Here is a 19701-nt window from a genome sequence, read left to right as displayed (position 1 = left end):
ACACCGTCATCTAAAAACATCATAACACAAAGATAAGTGGTGTGTTTTAATAGTGGCAGCATTTTGCACTTCCTCAAGTCAATGTCCCAGGCCTGACAGTGGCAGAAAAACAATTCCAAGAATTGTGGTGGCCAACAGCTGGCCTGAAGGCCTCACAATTAAAATTAATCCCCATTTTATAACTGAAAGGCAACTAATTATATAAGTGCCTTGATTATATAACTTGTTCAGTGAGGACTGATGGAGAGCAGGCCATTGGGGATGCGAGCAGCCATTGACTAGCTGTCTAGGTTTTTTTGGCCAGTAGGGACTGACCATGCAGACCTTCAGATCTATATAAGGAGAATAGGACTACATAAAAGTTGGCTGTTGTGCATGAACCCAGTGAGCCTTGTTGCCTGTCTACCTTCCAGGCTGTGATACCAAGGAACAGGAGCATCTTGGCCAATTTCACTGTGTCTCTGACAGGTTTCTATGGGAACTCTGCCCTGCCTCTCTGGGTTGGCAGTATAAGAACTGATTACTCCATTATAACTAAACCGGTACTGAATTGCAAAAGCACTTCAGAGAGTCCATTTTCAATTGTGCACTGCAGTTGAGATTTTCACTTAATTACCAAAATCCTGTGTTTCATGAATCCAGAACACAAGGATTTTATACATACACAAGTGTATGTATAAAAAAAGGGACAATAAGTCATCTCCTCACCTTTTAAAGAAATGAGGATTCACAGAAGCTTGGCATTGCCAACTTAAACTCAAGTCAGCGGCTCACTTGGAGAGCAGACGGAAGATTTGGTAAAAAAGAAAACCCTGTGATAAGGGCTACATGGTAATCTTTCTGGCACACCAGAATCCAGGAGAGTATTCTTGCTCTACCAGACTAACCCTGGCCCTCAGACTCAGCTTGCCACTGCTAATAATAATAATAATGTTAACACTATATTCTGTATAGCTGTGTGCAATGATGCTGGCCCCTTGTACCAGGTGAAGTCCTCTTATTTTCAGACAACAGGGGGGAAAAAAATTTTGGAAAAGTAAAAAGATATGAACACCTGTACTGGAGCCAGAGCTTCCTTGAGTATAGCAAGGAAAATGGGATGTGTAAGGGCATTTTCTGAGCAATAAGGGGGAAAAAATAAAGTCTTTGCAACTAAGTTAAATTACAAGTTTTGAAACCTTGAAAATATCTACTTAAACACACTTCTTTAAGACCCTCTTTCCTATACTGCCTGATTGCCATATGCCAGCTTACATCATCCAACTACAACTGTAGAACTAGGTCAAAACCTATTACTCTCTGCTTTTCAACTTCGTCAGATGCTTGTAAGAGACATTGTTCAACTGTCCTGTAAAAGATCCAATTAAAATCCTCAGTCAAAAAGATCTATTAATAGTCTGATGAACAAATGTGACCTGTGAAGACACCCATCAAATTGTGCTATGATTGTCTGCAGATGGAAATAGGAACATAATTTTTAAAATACTTATAATTTGCCATTTGCTCACCTCTACATCTGTTATAATGCTGGAAATTCAAAAGACTGTAGCAAAACTACACTTCATATAAGATAGATAAGTCCTGGCAGACCAAATCCAGACTGCTCATTTTAAGAGAAAAATTGATAACTGACAACTATTTTAGAGGGCTATAGAAGCCAGGTTTATATAAACAAAACACATAATGCCATTATGGCTGATGCCTGCTTGAGACAAACAAGGTGCACTACAATGCTGGCTTGAGATCAAAGAGCTAACAGCTTCCCACACCCCTAAACATAAAAAAAATCTGTCAGACAAAAAGAGTCTTTGTGCCTGCTTTTGGACAAGCCAAACCTTCTGAATCTGTATTCCAACAATCAGTTCTTGCTTTAATGGAATTCTTGGATTCTATTTTTAGCCTGGCAGAAAGGAAGTGACACTTCATTAGGAAGCACATGCACAAAAGGCAAGGTTATGCTGGGCTCAAAGCTTTTGTAGTAGGCTCAATATCACTAGAATCTTCAATTTCAGGCCCTTCTATCTATTTCAGTTCCAACTGAAGGCTTGGATTAGGCTACATTTTTACAGCAATCATTTATATTGGCATGAAAAAGAAATTGCAGTAGAAGTTGCATACAGAATATGGGAAAAACATGGCTGCAAGGGGAGAAGAGGAGGAGATCCAGCTCCTGTGGTTTATTGTGCGTACTGGTTCCCAAACATGGAACAGAGTCACCAGCCAGTAAGTCATGAAAAAACAATCTCTATGCAAGCAACCGAATTCTGACACATGCCACAAAGTGCCTATATACTGGATAAATTCCTCAAAATACACAAAATCTATGAACTTCCTATCTCCACTAGCCTCATGCAGGGGGGCTATAAAGCCATTACCTTCTCCCATTCAAAAATAAGTGCCTTGAGAGCATGGGATACCTGATGCTTTGGGGCCCATTTCCCTGACTGTAAGGGAAGGGGTGGAGAAGCTGAAGGAGCAGAGTTTCCCACACTAAGGTAAAAATAAAATTATTTTAAAACAGAGTAGATTTGGAGAGAGGGGATATTAGGATAAAATTAGAATAAAAAGGGGCAGACTTTGCCAGAAAAGGACATACCAATATTAACAAGTTCTAAAACCATAAAAGCATCAGAAATTAAATGAGAAATTTTGAAGTAGTCTTATTAACAGCAACATCAAACAAAAGTAGCCTACAAACCAATTACAGAATTCCCTTTCTCATAGTACAGTTCTATTTTCAGACTTCCTTGCTACTTTCCCTTAAAAGATAATTTTCCAAAAGAATTTCCAAAGGATTCCCATTTAATTTACAGCTAATGCCTGTAAATGAGCAACAGAGAAAATGGTTCACATTTAGGACCGATATAAGAGTATCCTTGGACTGCCACAGACCCCTAGGAAAGCCTTTTTCCCTCATCCCCTGCATAATTAGCTTTGCTTTTTTTTGGCAACCAGACAATCCTTCCTCTTTTTAAGGAGTCAATTTTAAAATCTACATTTACTTGCTTAGTTAAAATGAGCCGAAAATTTAGTCTAAAAAAAATCACAGTACACACACAAGGTGAACATCTTTTTCAGAGGGCGAATAGTACCATGTTTTTAAGCATTATAATTTTTAACCTCTAAACACACTAACATTACACTGACTTGTGCCACATAAAAACTTATATACATAAGATGAACAAGCAGACATGCTTTGTCATCAGGTAATCTGAATTTCAGTCTTTGTAATGGAATACTGTTGGTTATGCAGGCACATGCCCTGAAAGTCACGCAGCAAAGGACAGTAGAAATATCAGCTGGCTGTCCAACAGTCAAGGTAGGAGATAAGGTAAGAAGTAACAGGAAAGTTGATGTATTGTCAAATTGCCTGAAGTGCTGGAGAAAGGATCAGACAAAGAGATTAAATTCAGCACTTTGAATTTCATCACAGAATGTCACATGTGAACATATGCCATATACCAAGGATGTATTGAGATGTTCTCCTGCTAAAGAACTAAGTACATTTTATAACATTAAGGAATTTCAAGAAATTATTATATGCTCAGTAACATGACAGCAGCAGGGACTTTATATGTAAATCACTTAATTTACATTTACATGTATCTCAGAGCACATAAATGCTTATTGTGACTCAGGATGAAGCAGAGCAATAATACTGTTTGAAGCAGTTATCCAGAATGAGCTGCACTACAGCCTGACATAAATGTAAACACAATGATAATACTGAGTGTGCTCGTTTATACACAAAAGCTATTAATACAAGTAGACCACAGCAAATTAGGTTTGCCTGATTAAGGAGCAGATCTAGGTAGGAAAGGAAAAGTCACATGTTCCTAAAAAATGCAATAGTGACTTTCAGAATACTATTGCTCAGTATAAACTATGCCAACTAAAAAGAACAGCCTTCTTAAAACACTGGTTCTTTCTGTCATAACTTGGAGGTCAATGCTCTTTGGGAAGAAAAAATAGCAAGGCAAACATTCACTGAGTCTGACTAATGAAGAGGTGTTGCAGTAAGAATATCTGTTGTCAGATAACATGATGCTTCCTAAAACAAAGACATTGAATTCTCATCTGCTTGTAATCATGCTGAGTAGCTAATGCTAACACTAATGCTAATATGTTGATTTGTTACACGTATTTTCCCTTTAACTTTGTACTTTTGTCTTGGTTTGAAAAATGCAACCAAAAATGTGTATTCTATTTTCATCTGTTGAAACTGATTGGGAGATGTTGTTCTTTATCTCTTGTAACTCTAGGAGTGGAAGAGACTGATGCCTTCTGTTAATGGGACACCTGATAACACCAGATAAGGCAGTGCCTTCTTATCTCTTCCTACACCCATCCTCCTCCAAGGGACATCACCTGTGAATGGGCCATTTAAGACTGCACACATGACAGATAACATTACTTCATTCAATTGTGAGATGCTCCACCCAGGGGGAGGAGCCAAAGCCTTTCTACCAGCATAAAACCAGCCACCCCAAATACCAAAATAGCAGATTTTCTACTGAATTCCTGGAGAAAGACCCGACCCATCTTGCCAGCACTGGACCCTTTTTTTCTATGAGATCATCACTACTTCACAGAACAAAATCTGTTACTCCAGGAGGACTTATTTTGGGCTGCTTCGAACACCTGACAACAGGGTGTCAGGATGTATCTCTGACTCTGTCAGGGTTTTCCAGGACTTTTGTTTGTTTGCTTGTTTGGTTTTTTTACTAATGCATTTCTATTTTTTAAAATATTCCTAGTAAATAACTGTTATTCCTGTTCCCATATTTTTGCCTGAAAGCTCTGAACTGCAAAATTGTAATAATTTGGAGGGAGGGGGTTTTTACATTATGCATTCCAAGGGAAACTCCAGTTTTCCCTGACAGATACCTGTCTTTCCAAGCCAAGACAACTTTACAAACTTTTGGGCTGTGTACCCAATAGAGGTGGTATCTGCATTTGATACAGAGAGTCTATAGCCAGAACTAAATCCAGTTTAGTTGCTTCAATTCTGCTGTACATAAAGCATACTTTGTCACACAGACGCAAATAAACACTCCATTCTCAAGCCCAATAGTATCTTTACTACCTCCAGATGAGGTACAGATACATGCACATCAGACAGAGGGAGATAAGAAAAAGTATATACCAGATCAGTTACAAGAAGAAGCATTAAGAACATTTTTGTACTACTTTGCTGCTTGTTCTTGATGGAGACATCCCAGAAAACAGTTCCTGAGATGAGAAGTGCAGATTTGGCAGGTAGAGCAGTCTGCACCAACACCCTCCCACCTAGACACATCTATCTTGCATTCACAGCCCTGCACAAGATAAAAAGCAGGATTATGCACACTTTGTGGTTGGCCAGAAGAGTGAGACGCTGCAGGAAGTAATTCTGGCAATTCTGTAAATAAGCCTTTCTCTCTGACTAAGAATAACCACATCTGTGGCATGGCTGCTTTGAGGGGGAAATAGCAACACAGCCTCCTAAATGATGGCCATAATGAAATTCTACCAAACTCTTTTCTCAGAAATACAGCTGTACCCTTCCCTTCTGCAAGTCAATCATATTCTCATCAAACCTTTTCCAAGTAAAAACCCCCTGGCAAGGAAGGTGCAGTCAAAGAGGTTCTAATATAGCTAGAATGTCTTTGGATGGAAAAATCAAAGAGATCAAAGTGTTATGGAATTCACCAGACCAGGGAATGGATACCACCACATATCACCACACTTAGGGTCACATTTTAAAGATGTAAGATCTTGGTGCAGAGACTTTTCTCAGCAGACCACATGTATTTCCAACTAAAATAACAGAGATCTTATCATCATGACATATGAAACAGACCCAATGGGTTTTTATTTATGTAAATGTAATTACTTCTGACAACAAATACATTCATCTTCACACTGAATTTAGGCAAGAGAAATCAACATTAAGCACACATACATGCACTACCACTTATATGCACATGTTCTGCTAACAAAAATCAAGTGTATTCTAATCAAATGCAAAGAGAATATGAAAAGGGAATTAAAGCAAATCTTATGGCTTCTGCTTATGTAACTTCAGTGGAATTGTAATGTAAACGATGCCTATCATATTGAGATATTGCCCATTTTCAGAGAACATCAATACTTCATCTCCTGGAACAGAATTCCATTCCTCCTTGTGGCACTGCAGGGTGCACAGAGATCCCATAGCTGCTCACAAACATCCACATGAACCAACAAATCCTTTGAAATCCTTCCAATTTTTTTTGTCCATGAAGGAGATTTAAATCATTTACAACACCCAAACACAAACACACGAGTACTCCAATTGGCACAAATAGGTACATCATCAGTAAGTGGTGACAAGTCTTGTAAAAGGTTAATATTTTAGTCATAAATGTTGGTACCAAGGCAAAGAAATATAAAGAGGAACATGTTCTTAATATTTAAGAATAAAAACACAAATCTGGAAAATACTGAACAAGATTACCACCCTACAAAGATTACAGAATAAATTATTCAGGCAAAACAAAAGCTGAATCTGAATATGGTTTAATAAACCAAATTATAGTAAAATGATGCAAAATGAACAATTATCCATCATATTACATAAGCAATGAGTATAAATGGCTAAAATTCAAACAGCACTGTTTTTAAAATTGCATCACTCCTGTGATGAAGAATAATGCTTCAGAGCAGGCATTATGTTTTGATCAAATGCTGTAGAGGTGCATGTTCCCAAAATCATAAAATTGCATTAAAAAAAATCCCCTTACAAAAGCTAAGCAAAGTGGACTGATGTTCATTTAGCTTTTGCAAATGAAAAACCTAAATGTTACTGACAGCATGGAGATCTCTGTCTTGATTGAGGGGTATAATCTATGCTCTAGGAGCACATAATCACCACAAGGATGTCTTTAGCCTAACTGCACAGTTCAAAATCAAAAGGAGGCCAAAAAAAGGTTGCCAAAGAAAGTAAACCAGGACACTAATAACAAGAATTGACACTTGATTAATTAACTGAATTCAGCTTATAAGAATGGGAAAGCTGAGATCTGTCATTTCTAAGAATGAATGCCAGGGAGCAGCTTGTTGTTGTGGCAAATGCAGCTCAGTAAAAGATCTGAGAAAGAGACACAGAAGGAAGAATCAATATTAAATCTCAGCTCTGTGAAGGCTATGTTTATCGCTTTGAAGAGCCTAAATTTAGACAGCAGCAAGCATGCCACATAGTATTAAAAATTGTGGAAAGATGAATAAATACTGAAACCCAAAGTAAATTATTATCTCAATTTTCTCCAGCTCCTTTTTCTCTCCATTTTAATAAAGCCAAAGCAAAAATTTACATGATCCATGACACCAGTGTTCATCAGGAGTCAAATGAAGATGTTATTGTATTCATCTACATATAAATGAGAAACTGATGACTCTACTGTGGTTTTGAAAAGCATAGAAGAAATACTCTAAAGCAGAAGTATAACAGATTAAAACAAGGTCAGGCATCTTTCATTATAGCAAACATAGAAGGAATTTAGAGATCACCAAGTCATAGAATATCCTGAATTGGCAGAGATTCAGTCAGGATCATTGAATCCAATTACTGACCCTGCACAAAACATCCCAAGAGTCACACCACGTGCCCAAGTGCATTGTCCAAACACTTCTTGAACTCTTGTCAGGGCAGTCCTGTGACCACTGTTCAGGGGAGTTTTTCCAGTGCTCAGCCACCTTGGGGGTGAAAAACCTTTTCCTGATGTCCTCCCCTGATTCAGAAAGCCACGAAACATAGGAGTCTGTGTTTTTATAAGCCTCCTGCATTTTTATTTTTCAGATTTCTATGTGTCATAGCAATGCAGTAGCCATCACACTGTGCATTCTGAGTAACACTGCACACTGCGGCTTCATATCGTATCTGTGTAAATGTGTAACAGCGTAAAAATTCTGAACCATCACTGTACAACCATTAGGAGTTACACTTAAATTATGTTTCTTGCCTTGATGATGAGAACATCATTCTAAGCAGGATTAGATGTTTTACTGGAGAAACATGATGTGTATTGTCTTCTATCTCCTCTTAAAGGAGGTAGTATATTGGATGAACTTGATTATTTTTTTACAAATCTACATGTTCTCTGTTCTCACTTGAAACTGCTCTTATTTCCCCACAAATAATGGAACATACAAACAAAGCAGCTAAGTGGCCTATAATCTCTCAATTCCCCCATATTATTCTCTTTATAATACATGTGTGCCTGCTTGTTTTCTGCTCATTACAGTTCCCATATGCTTCTGGCTGAGTTCATGATTGAACCACAGCTGATCTCTTACTCCCTAGGAAAAATGAGGACACAATTCCTTTAAGAAACTATCAACTTCCTGAAATTCTTTTCCCTCTTAAGGAAGTTTTAGTATCTCATGCTTTTACTCTGCATATAGAAACAAGTCCTATATCAACTCATGTTCAGGAACTTGGATAAAACAAGAAAGCTTTTGCAAGCATTGTGAAGATACTTCCCATTATTTTCTTTTTAAATAATGTGGCATGAAGACCTTGATTTTCCTCTGATGTCAGCAACTCCTTCCATTTTGAGTGCGATGTTGGACCAGACAACCTCCTGAGGTTTCCCTTACAGCTTGAATTATGATATCATGAACTAGGAGTCTATTTCATCAAAGTCATGCATGCCAATGGAGAGTAATTTTTTTTAATTAGAAATTTTTCACTTTTGTTTTAGCATTTTTTACTTCTCCACATTAGCTTCTATGCAACATAAACCAGAAACATGCTACAGAATAGGTGGTCTTTTCTAACATGCCTGGATTAAAATTAAAACAAAACATGTTCCCAAAGAAATGGGGAAGAAGCAAAAAATAATGTCTTACGCCTTCAAAAAGGTCTCCACACTTGTCACTGTGAAGAAAATTCACCTTTCTCCAGTCAAAACCAGCACACACAGTTATATGGGCTTTTTAAAATGGAGAATAGTATTTGCCTGCAGAAATAAAAAAGCACACCTAGGGCTTAAAGAAAGTACCAAATACTTTAGAGGGTAATAATGAAATAACATGCTGCTGAGGAATTCTGCTGCACAACTCTTTTGAGCAATCTGACACACTTAAAATTAACTGGGAGGACATTTTTATACACAAATCTTCTATGAAATTGTACCAGTTAGGAACTTCAGTTTGACGACTCACAGATTCGTACCTTTTTTGACACAATTTGGTTATCAAGCTTTGGAAATACTATACACTACATTATTGCTAAAATCACATTGGTTTTCTGATAAATAAAGTAAAAATTGGTTCCATAACGGCTCTAAGACTGGAATAAATATGCTTCTTCAAAAACAAAACCAAACCAAATCAACAACAGCAAAAAGTCCTCCTAAATGTAACACGCACTTACAGTGTTGGCAAGTTCTAAGCAGCTTCCTCCAACAGAGTTGCTAAAATTTGAGGCCTGAACTAGAAGTCTTTGCAGTGCAGCCTGTTGAGTCAAATTGCTTCCACCATCCTCCAACACCTTTTGTAGCGTAAAATTAGTGTGGAGGTCTGGACTCTGAAGGTCTCTCATTCCTGAATCATAACCCCAGCTTTCTTTGGCTCCTGATAAGGCACCTAAAATGCAGAAAAATAAAAACATTCTAACATGCACTGTGTATAAAGAAAACACAGAATCTCTCAAGTTGGAAGGCACTCATGAGCATCACTGAGATCACTGATCTCCCTGCTCCTCACAGGACTGCCTAAACCTAAACCACATAAGCAAGAGCATCATCCAGGTGGCTCCTTGAATTCTGCCAGGATTGGTGCCATGACCACTTCCCTGGGGAGCCTGTTTCAGTGACCAGCCATGATTCCAGAGAGGAACCTTTCTCTAACATCCAGTCTGAACTTTCCCTGATACAGCTTCATTGCCTTTCCTCATGTCCTGTCACTGCTCACCAGAGAGAGGAAATCAGCACCTCTGGGGTGACCCCTCAGCCTTCTCTTCTCCAAGCTGAGCAAACCGAGTGACCTCAGCTGCTCCTTGAAATCTTCCACCATCTTGATCTCTCTCCTCTGGACACACTCCTACAGTCTGATGCCTTTCACATACTGAGAAGATACCCCAAAATGCACACAGTACTTAGGGTGGGGCAGCAACAACACGGGGCAAATTAGACACCTCCTTTGGGTGGGCATCACCTCCTTTGACTGGCAGATGATGCTGATGCACCCCAGGACAGAGTCCTTTTGGCTGCCAGGGCACACTGCTGACACACGAATAACCCTGGCCATCATTCCAGAAAGAAAAAAAGCAAAACCTCTACTACCACTACTGCACATCTTGCATGTGATGGTTGTATAAGGGGAAAAAGCAGTAAAATTTCCTGTGCATATAGGTGAATTACTAAATTACAAGATTCAGAGGGAAAACTGGAAGCATTTACATGTGTTATTTAGTACACTGCAAAACCAGTGTCGTTTACAACAGCTAAGGACCATGGAATGAGTACCAGTAACTTATATCAGATTGAAAAGCAGCAGAGATCAAAGAGCAAAAGGGGAAACACATAATTCCTTTATCTTTTTGTTTACTGAATGCCAACAAATAAGTGTATCTTTTAGCTATATTGTTATCACTTTTTATGTCACCAGTGTTGTGATAAATGATGTGGGATAATTCATGTTTATAATGTACGTATAATATAAATCAAGTTGTGTCCTTTGAAATAAAGGGTAAAATCACAGGAGAATGGGGGTAGACAGATTTGGGAATCGGAGAAGGACCCTTGCCAGGAACTGGGGAACAACCGAATTCACAAGAGAAAAGGAGAAGGGTCCGAGGAAGATGGGTCCTTTCTGGAGATGGGATTGAGAACGACCCATTACCACTGAAATGGATCTTGCTCTGCCATCAGGGACACACATCTCAATAAGCGATTCCCAGAAGTCATATCTAATATTCATCTGCCCACAGAAGAACTATGAACATGAAGAAAAACTGATTCAACTGACCAGACGGCAAGGATGACTCTCCACGAATATGAAGGAAAACTGAAGGGACAAAGAAAGCATGAAGTAATGCTCTGTCTCACTTATGAAACTGTAAAAACTGGACTCACAGAACCGAAAGCGTGAACCTGGGAGCTACAGAGCGATAGAGGCCGCAGCTAATGTTCACCCAGTGCCGATCCCGGGACTCAGCACTGATTCTTTGATTGTTGGCTTACCTGTAATTCTGTTCATTGATTTTTAAAAATTAATAAAATCATTTATTAATTTGGAATTGCCTTGGCATTTATTACAACTGTCTTTTTTTATTATCTTGGGATTGCTTGTTTCAATTCAATGCTAGTTTCAGACACAGCAATCACAAGGTGTTTCATTACAAATCAATGCAAAGATATGATCCTGTGGCAAGAGACAAACAATGAATGCTTTGAGAAAGCTTCTGTATCATGAAGCTGTAGGGTTTTTGTTTCTCCATGAACAATCTTTCCAATTCCCTATGCACAGAGACAGGCTTAAACCATAAAACAAGTAGAAGAAAAAAAAATAAAACAAATAGAAGAAAAAATTCTGATTTTGTCAGTAATTATGTCATCCCTGGCTGCCATTCCTTTACAAATGTCCCACTCCTATTAAAATTTTATTAAGTTTCAGATTCAACCATTTCCTATGGCAAAATAATCCAGAGCAGGCATTAGATTATTTAATAACCCTGGGCAGAACTGTAAAATTTCATCTATAGTACAATGAAGATTAAAAACAAGTAAGTGACTTGTCCAAGCATATACTCTAGTTAAAAGGAAAGTCAAAATAGAATTCAGAGCTACAGACTAGACCAAAACTCTGAATCAAACATGCAATCATCAAACCGTAAGTAGTTACCTGTAATGTCATCCTACTATTTTGAATGTTTTTCCTTCTTTTGAGCTAGTTTTCCTCTCTCAAATATTAATCAGCATTCTAAGGGAGTGCTAATCAGTGGTTATTACTTTTTCAGTAAATTACCAGGCAAAGACAATAAACTACATAATGGACTATTAGAAGAATGTCTCCCCATTGCCAAGAAAAGTTTGAGATGCAAAAGTACAAGTGGAAAACCAGCCAGAAGGGCGGCAAGGCAGCAACTGATCTGTTGTTTCAGGTCAACACCCTAACACACTGTAAAGATGTTAGGCATGAAAAGCAGAGTTCATTTCCCTCTCTTTCTGCAATGCAAATATTTTAGTCTTGAAACATCTAAATAGAAAATAATGCATAATAATTACATTTTACACTGATATAATTACCATCTTTCTTTACCACTGGTAGAGGGAGATTAATTAAAGATTAATTCAGTGACTTTCCCATCAAGAGTATGCACCACTTCATCTAGTGTACTTTATCTAGCTACATGCTGCAAGCTTTCCAACAGACTTGCACTGAGATACTGGTACCAGCAATATTTTATACAGCAGGCAGGGCATTGTGGCTATATACAACATTGGGCATCTCTGCTCTCGTGTGGCTACAGAACACACAGAGCAAAAAATCAGCAGCTCACAGACCTGAAGGCACTGAAATGTCTCAGGCATCTGAGGGAGGCAGAGTATTGGTTCTGCCTCTTCCCAGGCCTGCCAAGAACATGGGAAACAATCCTCTGTGGGCAAGCAGAGCCAAAGAATTAAGAGAGCTGGTTATATCATATAAATACACCTCTTTCCACAGAGCTAAATACAGCACATGTTTCTACAGAGAATGTGCACTACATTTCTATTACTCAAAATTCATTGTTCTGCAAAAGAGCTTCCATATTCATGCAATTAACAACAGCAGCTCTGTCTGTTGAAGGACCCAAGTGTCCTTCATAGATTGTACTATCTACTATTAGACTGAACACTCAGCTGGCACAGAAGTCACCTGTCAGTCATAGATGGATCAGGAAACACTGGAGTTTTATTACTGTATTATGACTGTATTTTTAACCAAAGTTTTCTTAAAAGTTCATGTCAATAGTCCTAATTTAAAATATACCTACTAAAAATGGAAGGGAAGGTGACTGGAAGGCTTTTCCAGTAATTTATTTTGGGTTTAACCCTAATCCCTAAATTTGCCCACTGTTTTCCCAACAGATTCCAGAGCTCTGGCTGTTCAGATGCTGTCCTGGATCATGCACTTCTCAAATCTCAGCTTTGCATGGAAACTCTGGAGTCAAAACTGAGATTCCACTTGTAACTGAAAATTCAACCAGGAATTGACAGACAACTCTTGTATCCTGTGGTAATTAACATACAATTCCTTCTCTTACAATACTAATCAGAAAAAGGAAACATTAGATATGATGGCTGATACCTGACCTAGTAACTAAGTACCTATAGTTAATAAATCTGTGTTTAAGATTAGTCTTTGCAGAACAACACACATCCCATGGTAGCTTTTCCCTGTTCAGCTGCACTTAGAACAAGAAGAAGCATGAAATTTCTGTGTTAAGTTAAACAAAATTATCACGAAAATTCCCAGGTAATAAGCATGCTGGGGAGTTGGTGTTACTGCAACAATTAGACAGAAAGTAAACATAAATAAATTAATTGTGCAATATTTGTATTAGACAGGTAATATAAGCACACATAATAGTTTTCAAATTATGTAAGTAACACTTTAATTGCAGAATAAGAAAGCTAAAACAACCCTTTCTGGAGTGAATGAATACATGGCATATTAAAGAATAACAAAGGACAGCTTAGTTTGATGGTACATGAAAGATTCCATAAGCCCATAAAATTTCACTTTGTGAATTGTACCCAAGCTGTTTAAAACAACTTTAACCAATTCACTTGACAAAAACCACTCTGAATAGTGTACCCTGCCCATCTGCACTGAGAATTCTTGCTATCTACATCTTCCTTTATCACCTGCAAAGCTCTCTGGTCTGTGTTCTGCTACTCGTGCCACCCTGCCACTCTGTTCTGAAAGATAATGGCATTTCATCTTTTTGTTCCAGTAGCTAACTCCCAGCCCAGATGGCTTGTATTCTGCAACAAAAAAACACATGCCTACCAAAAATACAAGTCTGCCCATACAGCCAGCATTTTTGGTTTGGTAAAGACTAATTTTACCAGGCTATGCTGGTGAACCAAACATTATGTGATTTCTTCACTGCTCGCAGAGCAGAAAAGATAAACCACCAGGATGGTAGGACACTGAAGATCTATTTGTTTCTGAAGGGACCTGAGGTATCAGGAAAAGTGAGGCACTGTAAAATTAGTCCTGCAGCAAGTTCTGAAATGAGTCTGGCTTGTGAATGACAAACATGAAGGTAGCTGACAATGTAAGTGCACAACCAGCTCTTTGGTCACACATCTTCACCTCACTCAGTGAGGAATCTGATCACTGTTTTCCATGAGGCAGCCATGACATTTACTTACTTAAATTTATCTGCAGTATATTGCCAGAAGAATGGCTATTTTTCAGCATATTTTTTTTGCTCATCTTTCATTCAACAGTTACATTGTGATAATCTATCACAAAGAGTTGGAAATTGTTATTGTTATTGTTATTGTTATTAAGTGAAGGCAACAGGGAGATTTTTGAAAAGCACTAACCATTTCAAAGCTCCCTGCCAACTTCAGTAATAATAATTTTGGAGGTAAGTACACTAAATGAAGGGGGAAATGATACAAAATTAACTAAGAATGGTCATTTTGCACTTGCTAGTCAAGTCAGGGCCTTGAGGAGTAGGTCTAGCTATAAATGGGGGCTGTGCAGGAAGCCAAGAAGAATGAGAGTAAATCTTTGGACAGTCAGACAATTCAAGTCCCCCAAGGTGATACAAACATTACAAAACCCAAATGCACTTTAAAGAAAATGTAGGAACTGAATAGAGCTCCACTAGCTCAAGCAACGTACCAAGCACGGTAAATCAAAACAAGTGAAAAGAAGCTATGTTCTGTAGAGGGATCAACTTTACAGTAATCCAACCTGATTAGGAAAGTGAAAATAATAGTCATGTTCAGAGCTTATCACAACTAGTTCCATTGTTCTACAAAACACTTCCTACAGGAATCAAAGGCCAAGGGTTCTTGCTTCAGCTGGTAGCCTGAATGCTAATGTAACTCTTTCCCATTTAACACAAATCACTCTTTAAAACTTATTTTGTGTATTTGAATCAGATGCATTTATCAGATGATAAAACAATATGAATGGCACAGTAGCAGAGTGATGATGATAATAACTGATCTTCACATGCACAGCTGGGTGAGAATGTTTATTAAATACAGAAAGCTATCTGTACATCCACTGAAAGTTCTAGGAGAATTCAGGGCGGGGAGGAATGTATTCTCAACTCATCATTAAATCCTAGAGATATTTCACGTCAGACTCTTTTGCAACACTTGTCCAGTAACAGAGAAAGAAATAACTGCTGTGGGCAAAGCAATTATAGGAAATGTGGAATCTCAAGGCAAGGGATCACTGTCTAAATTTTTTTCTCTCACTATATCTTTCCTCTGGTTTGATGAACACTGCACACAACATACAATGTTAGGGTGTTTTATTTCAGTTGTTTTCTCATTAATCTTGGGAGAGAGGATAACAAGCTCCAAGAGAAGGAAACCACAGCCACACTCCACCCTGACTAACTAACACAACTTACTCATGGGAGAAATCTTTTATGAAATTAGATCTAAGAAGAAAATTGGAGCACATCGATAATTTCTGCCCTAAAAGGCTGCTGTCAGCTCATGTCATCTTCCTTTTGTCCCTGAACTACAAGTTCACACATTTGCACTTTCCACTGGTGTATTTCTCAAAATCATCACAAAACCTCAACTGTATTTCAGGTTCACTGAAGTATCCCCAACATTGATACATTCAAAATTCAGGAATTCTCCAATTTTTTGCTGCTTGACTTACTACAGGGTATCATTATAGCATAAATTTCAGAAACACTTAAATGCACATTAAAGAAATCGGTGCAATCTGCAACATAACCAGCACTCTTACTTACCAGAGTAATACTATCTTTTTTTTTTAGGCTTTTGGATTTTAATTTTTTACATTCCATGACATATTTTTCTAAGCAGATTTCTATCACTTATAAAAACTATGTCAGAGCTTAAGAAAAATAAATCAAACAGCTACATGAAAAGCAGGATAAATAACTGAATAAGCTTGCCAAGAGCAAAACCATAAGGAAGCCAAGGTAATTCATAAAACCTTGAGAAAGTAAAACACAGAGACATATCTAGTAAAAGAAGTTTCTCTTATTACAATATCCCATAATTCAACACAGCTTTTGGATGAAGAAACTGGGTTTGTTAAACCAGTGGTCCAAACCATATATGTTAACAAATGTTAGTGGAATTCCATCATTTTACCTTCTTCAAATTTATTTCAGTTACTGAAGCATCTACATAAACAACTATGGTTTCAGTACTTGGCAGCAGACTGGCATTGGCCAAACAATAAATAGTAACACAGAAAACAAAATAAAAGCACACTACCCATAACACCTTCATACACCTGTCCTTGACTCTGAAATCATTTTAGATTATCCTTGAGACCAGACAACTATTTGCTCTATTCAGACATAAGAAACAGGGGATAGGGATGACTCCCCAACAGTCTAGAAATCAAGGTCTCCTAGTACACAGTATTGTTTAAGGACCTAGACTAAATTTCGCCAGAACTCTGGTGGCTAACGATTGCATTGTACTTAGGAACTCAATCTAGAATTTAATTTGAAGTTTCTAGTAAGGCAGAAAACATTCCTTTTTTCCTCTGAAAATTAATAATCTCTAGTGAAGAGTATATAGTATATAGGAAAAAGAGTACATAAAACCTGAAGTCATAGAGAAGCTAGAAGAAGTTCCAACATACCTTTCAAGTATATTATTTTTACTGTATGCACTGTACTTCTAAAAAAATCTAGCTTTCCTTACATGGAAATTTATAGGTGAATAATAAGCTTCCTCTCCGATTATCTTCCACTCAAGACAACCTCACTTTAGATCTGACTTGAATACACATATACCCAAGCAAATAAATGAAACATCCGAAATTTGTTGCCTGTCAGTTTCATTTTGTTCCTGTTTCACAAACAATAGTATATCAGAGCTACATTAGAAGCAGGCAGGTAAAGAGCATATCACATAAGTCAGGAGAGATAAAGCAGAAATGTGCTGGGAGGCAACCCTTGATTTATGAAAGCTGAAGTGGAGGATGTGTGACAGTGCTAATCTTGAGCCAAATGAAGCATGCCTTCTATGAAAATCCCAGCGGCAGCCTTTTGGTTTCTCAAGCTGATCACAGTTTGCATGGAAAGGATAACCTGGGACAAAACTGAGGAAGTGATGTTGTAATCCAGTACCAAACCACATGGCAAACCCAAATCACAGCTCCACTGGAGCTGAGCAGGAGGCACAGACAGCAGTGCCCTGAAACAAGCCTGATCTGCAGTGCTCTGCAGAGCTGGTCTGGAGCAGCTCTTCTATTGACTCTGGGTAGCAGCAGCTCTCAGGAACAGCAGCTTTGTTTCCCCCAATTCTGCACTCAGCTGTCTGTCCTTTCCCTTTCCTCTCAAAATTTTAAGGTATTTGATAATTTCAACGGTGCCTTGGGTTGCAATACGTAACCAAACGTGTGTATTCTATTTTGCCATCTTGAAACTGGTTGGGGAGGTGTTTTTCTTTATCTCTTGTATAACCCGTTCCTCATAGCTCCAGGAGGAAGGGGGTGGGTGCTTTCTGTTAACAAGCCAGATGTTAAAACCAGGGGGAGCAATATTCTCTTCTACGACCCATCCTCCCTCCAGGAGGATATCTGCTGTTATTGGGCCATTAAGGCTCACCACATGACGGATAAAATTACATCATTTCATTGTGAGATGCTCCACACAGTGGGAGGAGCCAAGCATTCCTACCTGGATAAAAGCTGAAATTCAGAACAGCAGAACAGCCTGTTTCCACTGGATTCCCAGAGGAAGATTGCACCCATCTCGCCACCACTGGACCCTTACACAGGGTCATCTCTACTCCAACAGAGACCCATCTGTCACTCCAGGAGGACTTAACTCGACTGCTCCCAACACCCTGACCAACAAGGTGTCAGGTCGCATTCTGATGTTGTCAGTGTTTCTAGGTTTTTTTGTTTGCTTGTGTTTTTTTGTACTACTACATTTGTATTCTTAATATTCCTAGTAGGAACTGTTCTTCCTATTCCTATATCTTTGCCTGAAAGTCCCCTTAACTGCAAAATTGTAATAATTTGGAGGGAGGGGGCTTACATTCTCTATTCCAAGGGAAGCTACAGGCTTCCCTGGCAGACACCTGTCTTTCCAAACTGAGACAAACAGCATTTCATAGGGGTGTCAAAGTGTCAAATACACTGAATTCCTTTAACTTTTATGGAAGGCACAGAGGTAACTGACTCTGTTAGTACTTCTTCTGAGGAAGGTAACACAGTACAATGCAATGCTCAACCTTGACGAGATAAACTACGGAGAAAAACAAGAGAGAAAAACCCCTGCGAATACATGGAAGGAAGGAAACTTGAGGAATGAAAATAGTTTGTTCATTATACAATGGAAGGGCAAGATGTGCTACTCCTGGCAGCACGCCATGGTGAACACTAAAGACCTGCGCGTGTTCAGAGACTCAGTCCTGTAAGACAGGGTTAGAAAGAGGGAAGCCATGTGTGTGTGAGCAAGAGCAATTATCTCTAATTTGGAATTCCTGACCTGAAATTTAATATCCAAGGATAGCTACATGATCGCTCAGTCCCTACTATCTTCTCTAATAATTTTTTTTCACCATGCTAAGGGACGGAATTACCATTTGAGAATAAAGTCTGGTCTAATAACAGATTAGCTGTTCTTACATTTTACAAATATTGAAACCAGAAGAAAGCTTCAACCAAGTTTGTTTTTCTATTAGACACCAGAGACCCCTGCAGGGATCACTTCTATCCTGTATAGATTCACTGGTGTTTAACACATACTATATATTATGGTTTTAGTATGATTCATCAGCTGTGAATTATAAACCTCTGGAAATTCAGGTTCATTTGTAAGGATGGTCATAGAATTCAAACTCTTTGTTTCTTAAAAAAAAAAAGAAAAATTACCTATATTCTGCTGCTTTACACAAAGACAGTGGTATCAAAAGATTATTTAAATGTAATAAACGAAACTACTTAGAGTTAGCAGCAGTTTGTGTGTAATTAAATCTGGCCTAGCAGAAACTCAAGGCTTGTCTAGTTACCATATCTAAGGGTGAAGCTTTGCTCATAAATATCAAGAAAATCTGCAGCATGCCTTTGAGTCCACATGAACTCTGTAGTTTTAAATTAAATATGGCATAGATAAATGTAATCACTGCATCAGTTTCTCAAGAGCAATTTATTTGCAGTAAGATCAAACATGGAATTCATGTAAAGCAAAAATAATGATTTTTCAGCCCCACTGGTCTGCCTGTCCTGTTTACCCATAAGCTTAATTTAAGGCTGAATTCCTACCAATCCTTTGATTATTTCTCATGCTTGACCCACTATGCAAATAAATTATCATAGCAAGTTTTCAGGGGACTATTTTCTGTAAAGAAGGGGGAGTTGGCTATGAACTAATTACTAAGTACTAACCTACAGCCAAAAATTGGTAAAGGATTCATGTATTTTTAACTGTTTATCTAGAATAAGAAATCAGATCAATAAACACATGAAGTTACAGGAAACTAGGAATTTACT

At 38.2% G+C, this 19701-nt stretch overlaps 1 protein-coding gene across 6 annotated transcripts in view; it reads right to left on the bottom strand.

The window, feature by feature from the left end:
- Positions 1–19701, bottom strand: part of MCC (MCC regulator of WNT signaling pathway) — a 238735-nt gene that overhangs the window by 188069 nt on the left and 30965 nt on the right. For 5 of the 6 annotated variants that reach the window (XM_063424042.1, XM_063424043.1, XM_063424041.1 and 2 more), the window contains exon 3: positions 9398–9609. The exons of the other annotated variant lie outside the window; for it this stretch is intronic. In XM_063424042.1, the coding sequence (XP_063280112.1) occupies positions 9398–9609 (212 nt within the window). The remainder of the gene's footprint in view (positions 1–9397; positions 9610–19701) is intronic. 6 annotated transcript variants of the gene reach the window in all.

The sequence above is a fragment of the Prinia subflava genome, chromosome Z, assembly GCF_021018805.1.
Source record: "Prinia subflava isolate CZ2003 ecotype Zambia chromosome Z, Cam_Psub_1.2, whole genome shotgun sequence".
Classification (NCBI taxonomy): domain Eukaryota; kingdom Metazoa; phylum Chordata; class Aves; order Passeriformes; family Cisticolidae; genus Prinia; species Prinia subflava.
The sequence above is the reverse complement of the archived record's forward strand: the minus strand, read 5'-3'. Positions and strand labels throughout refer to the sequence as shown.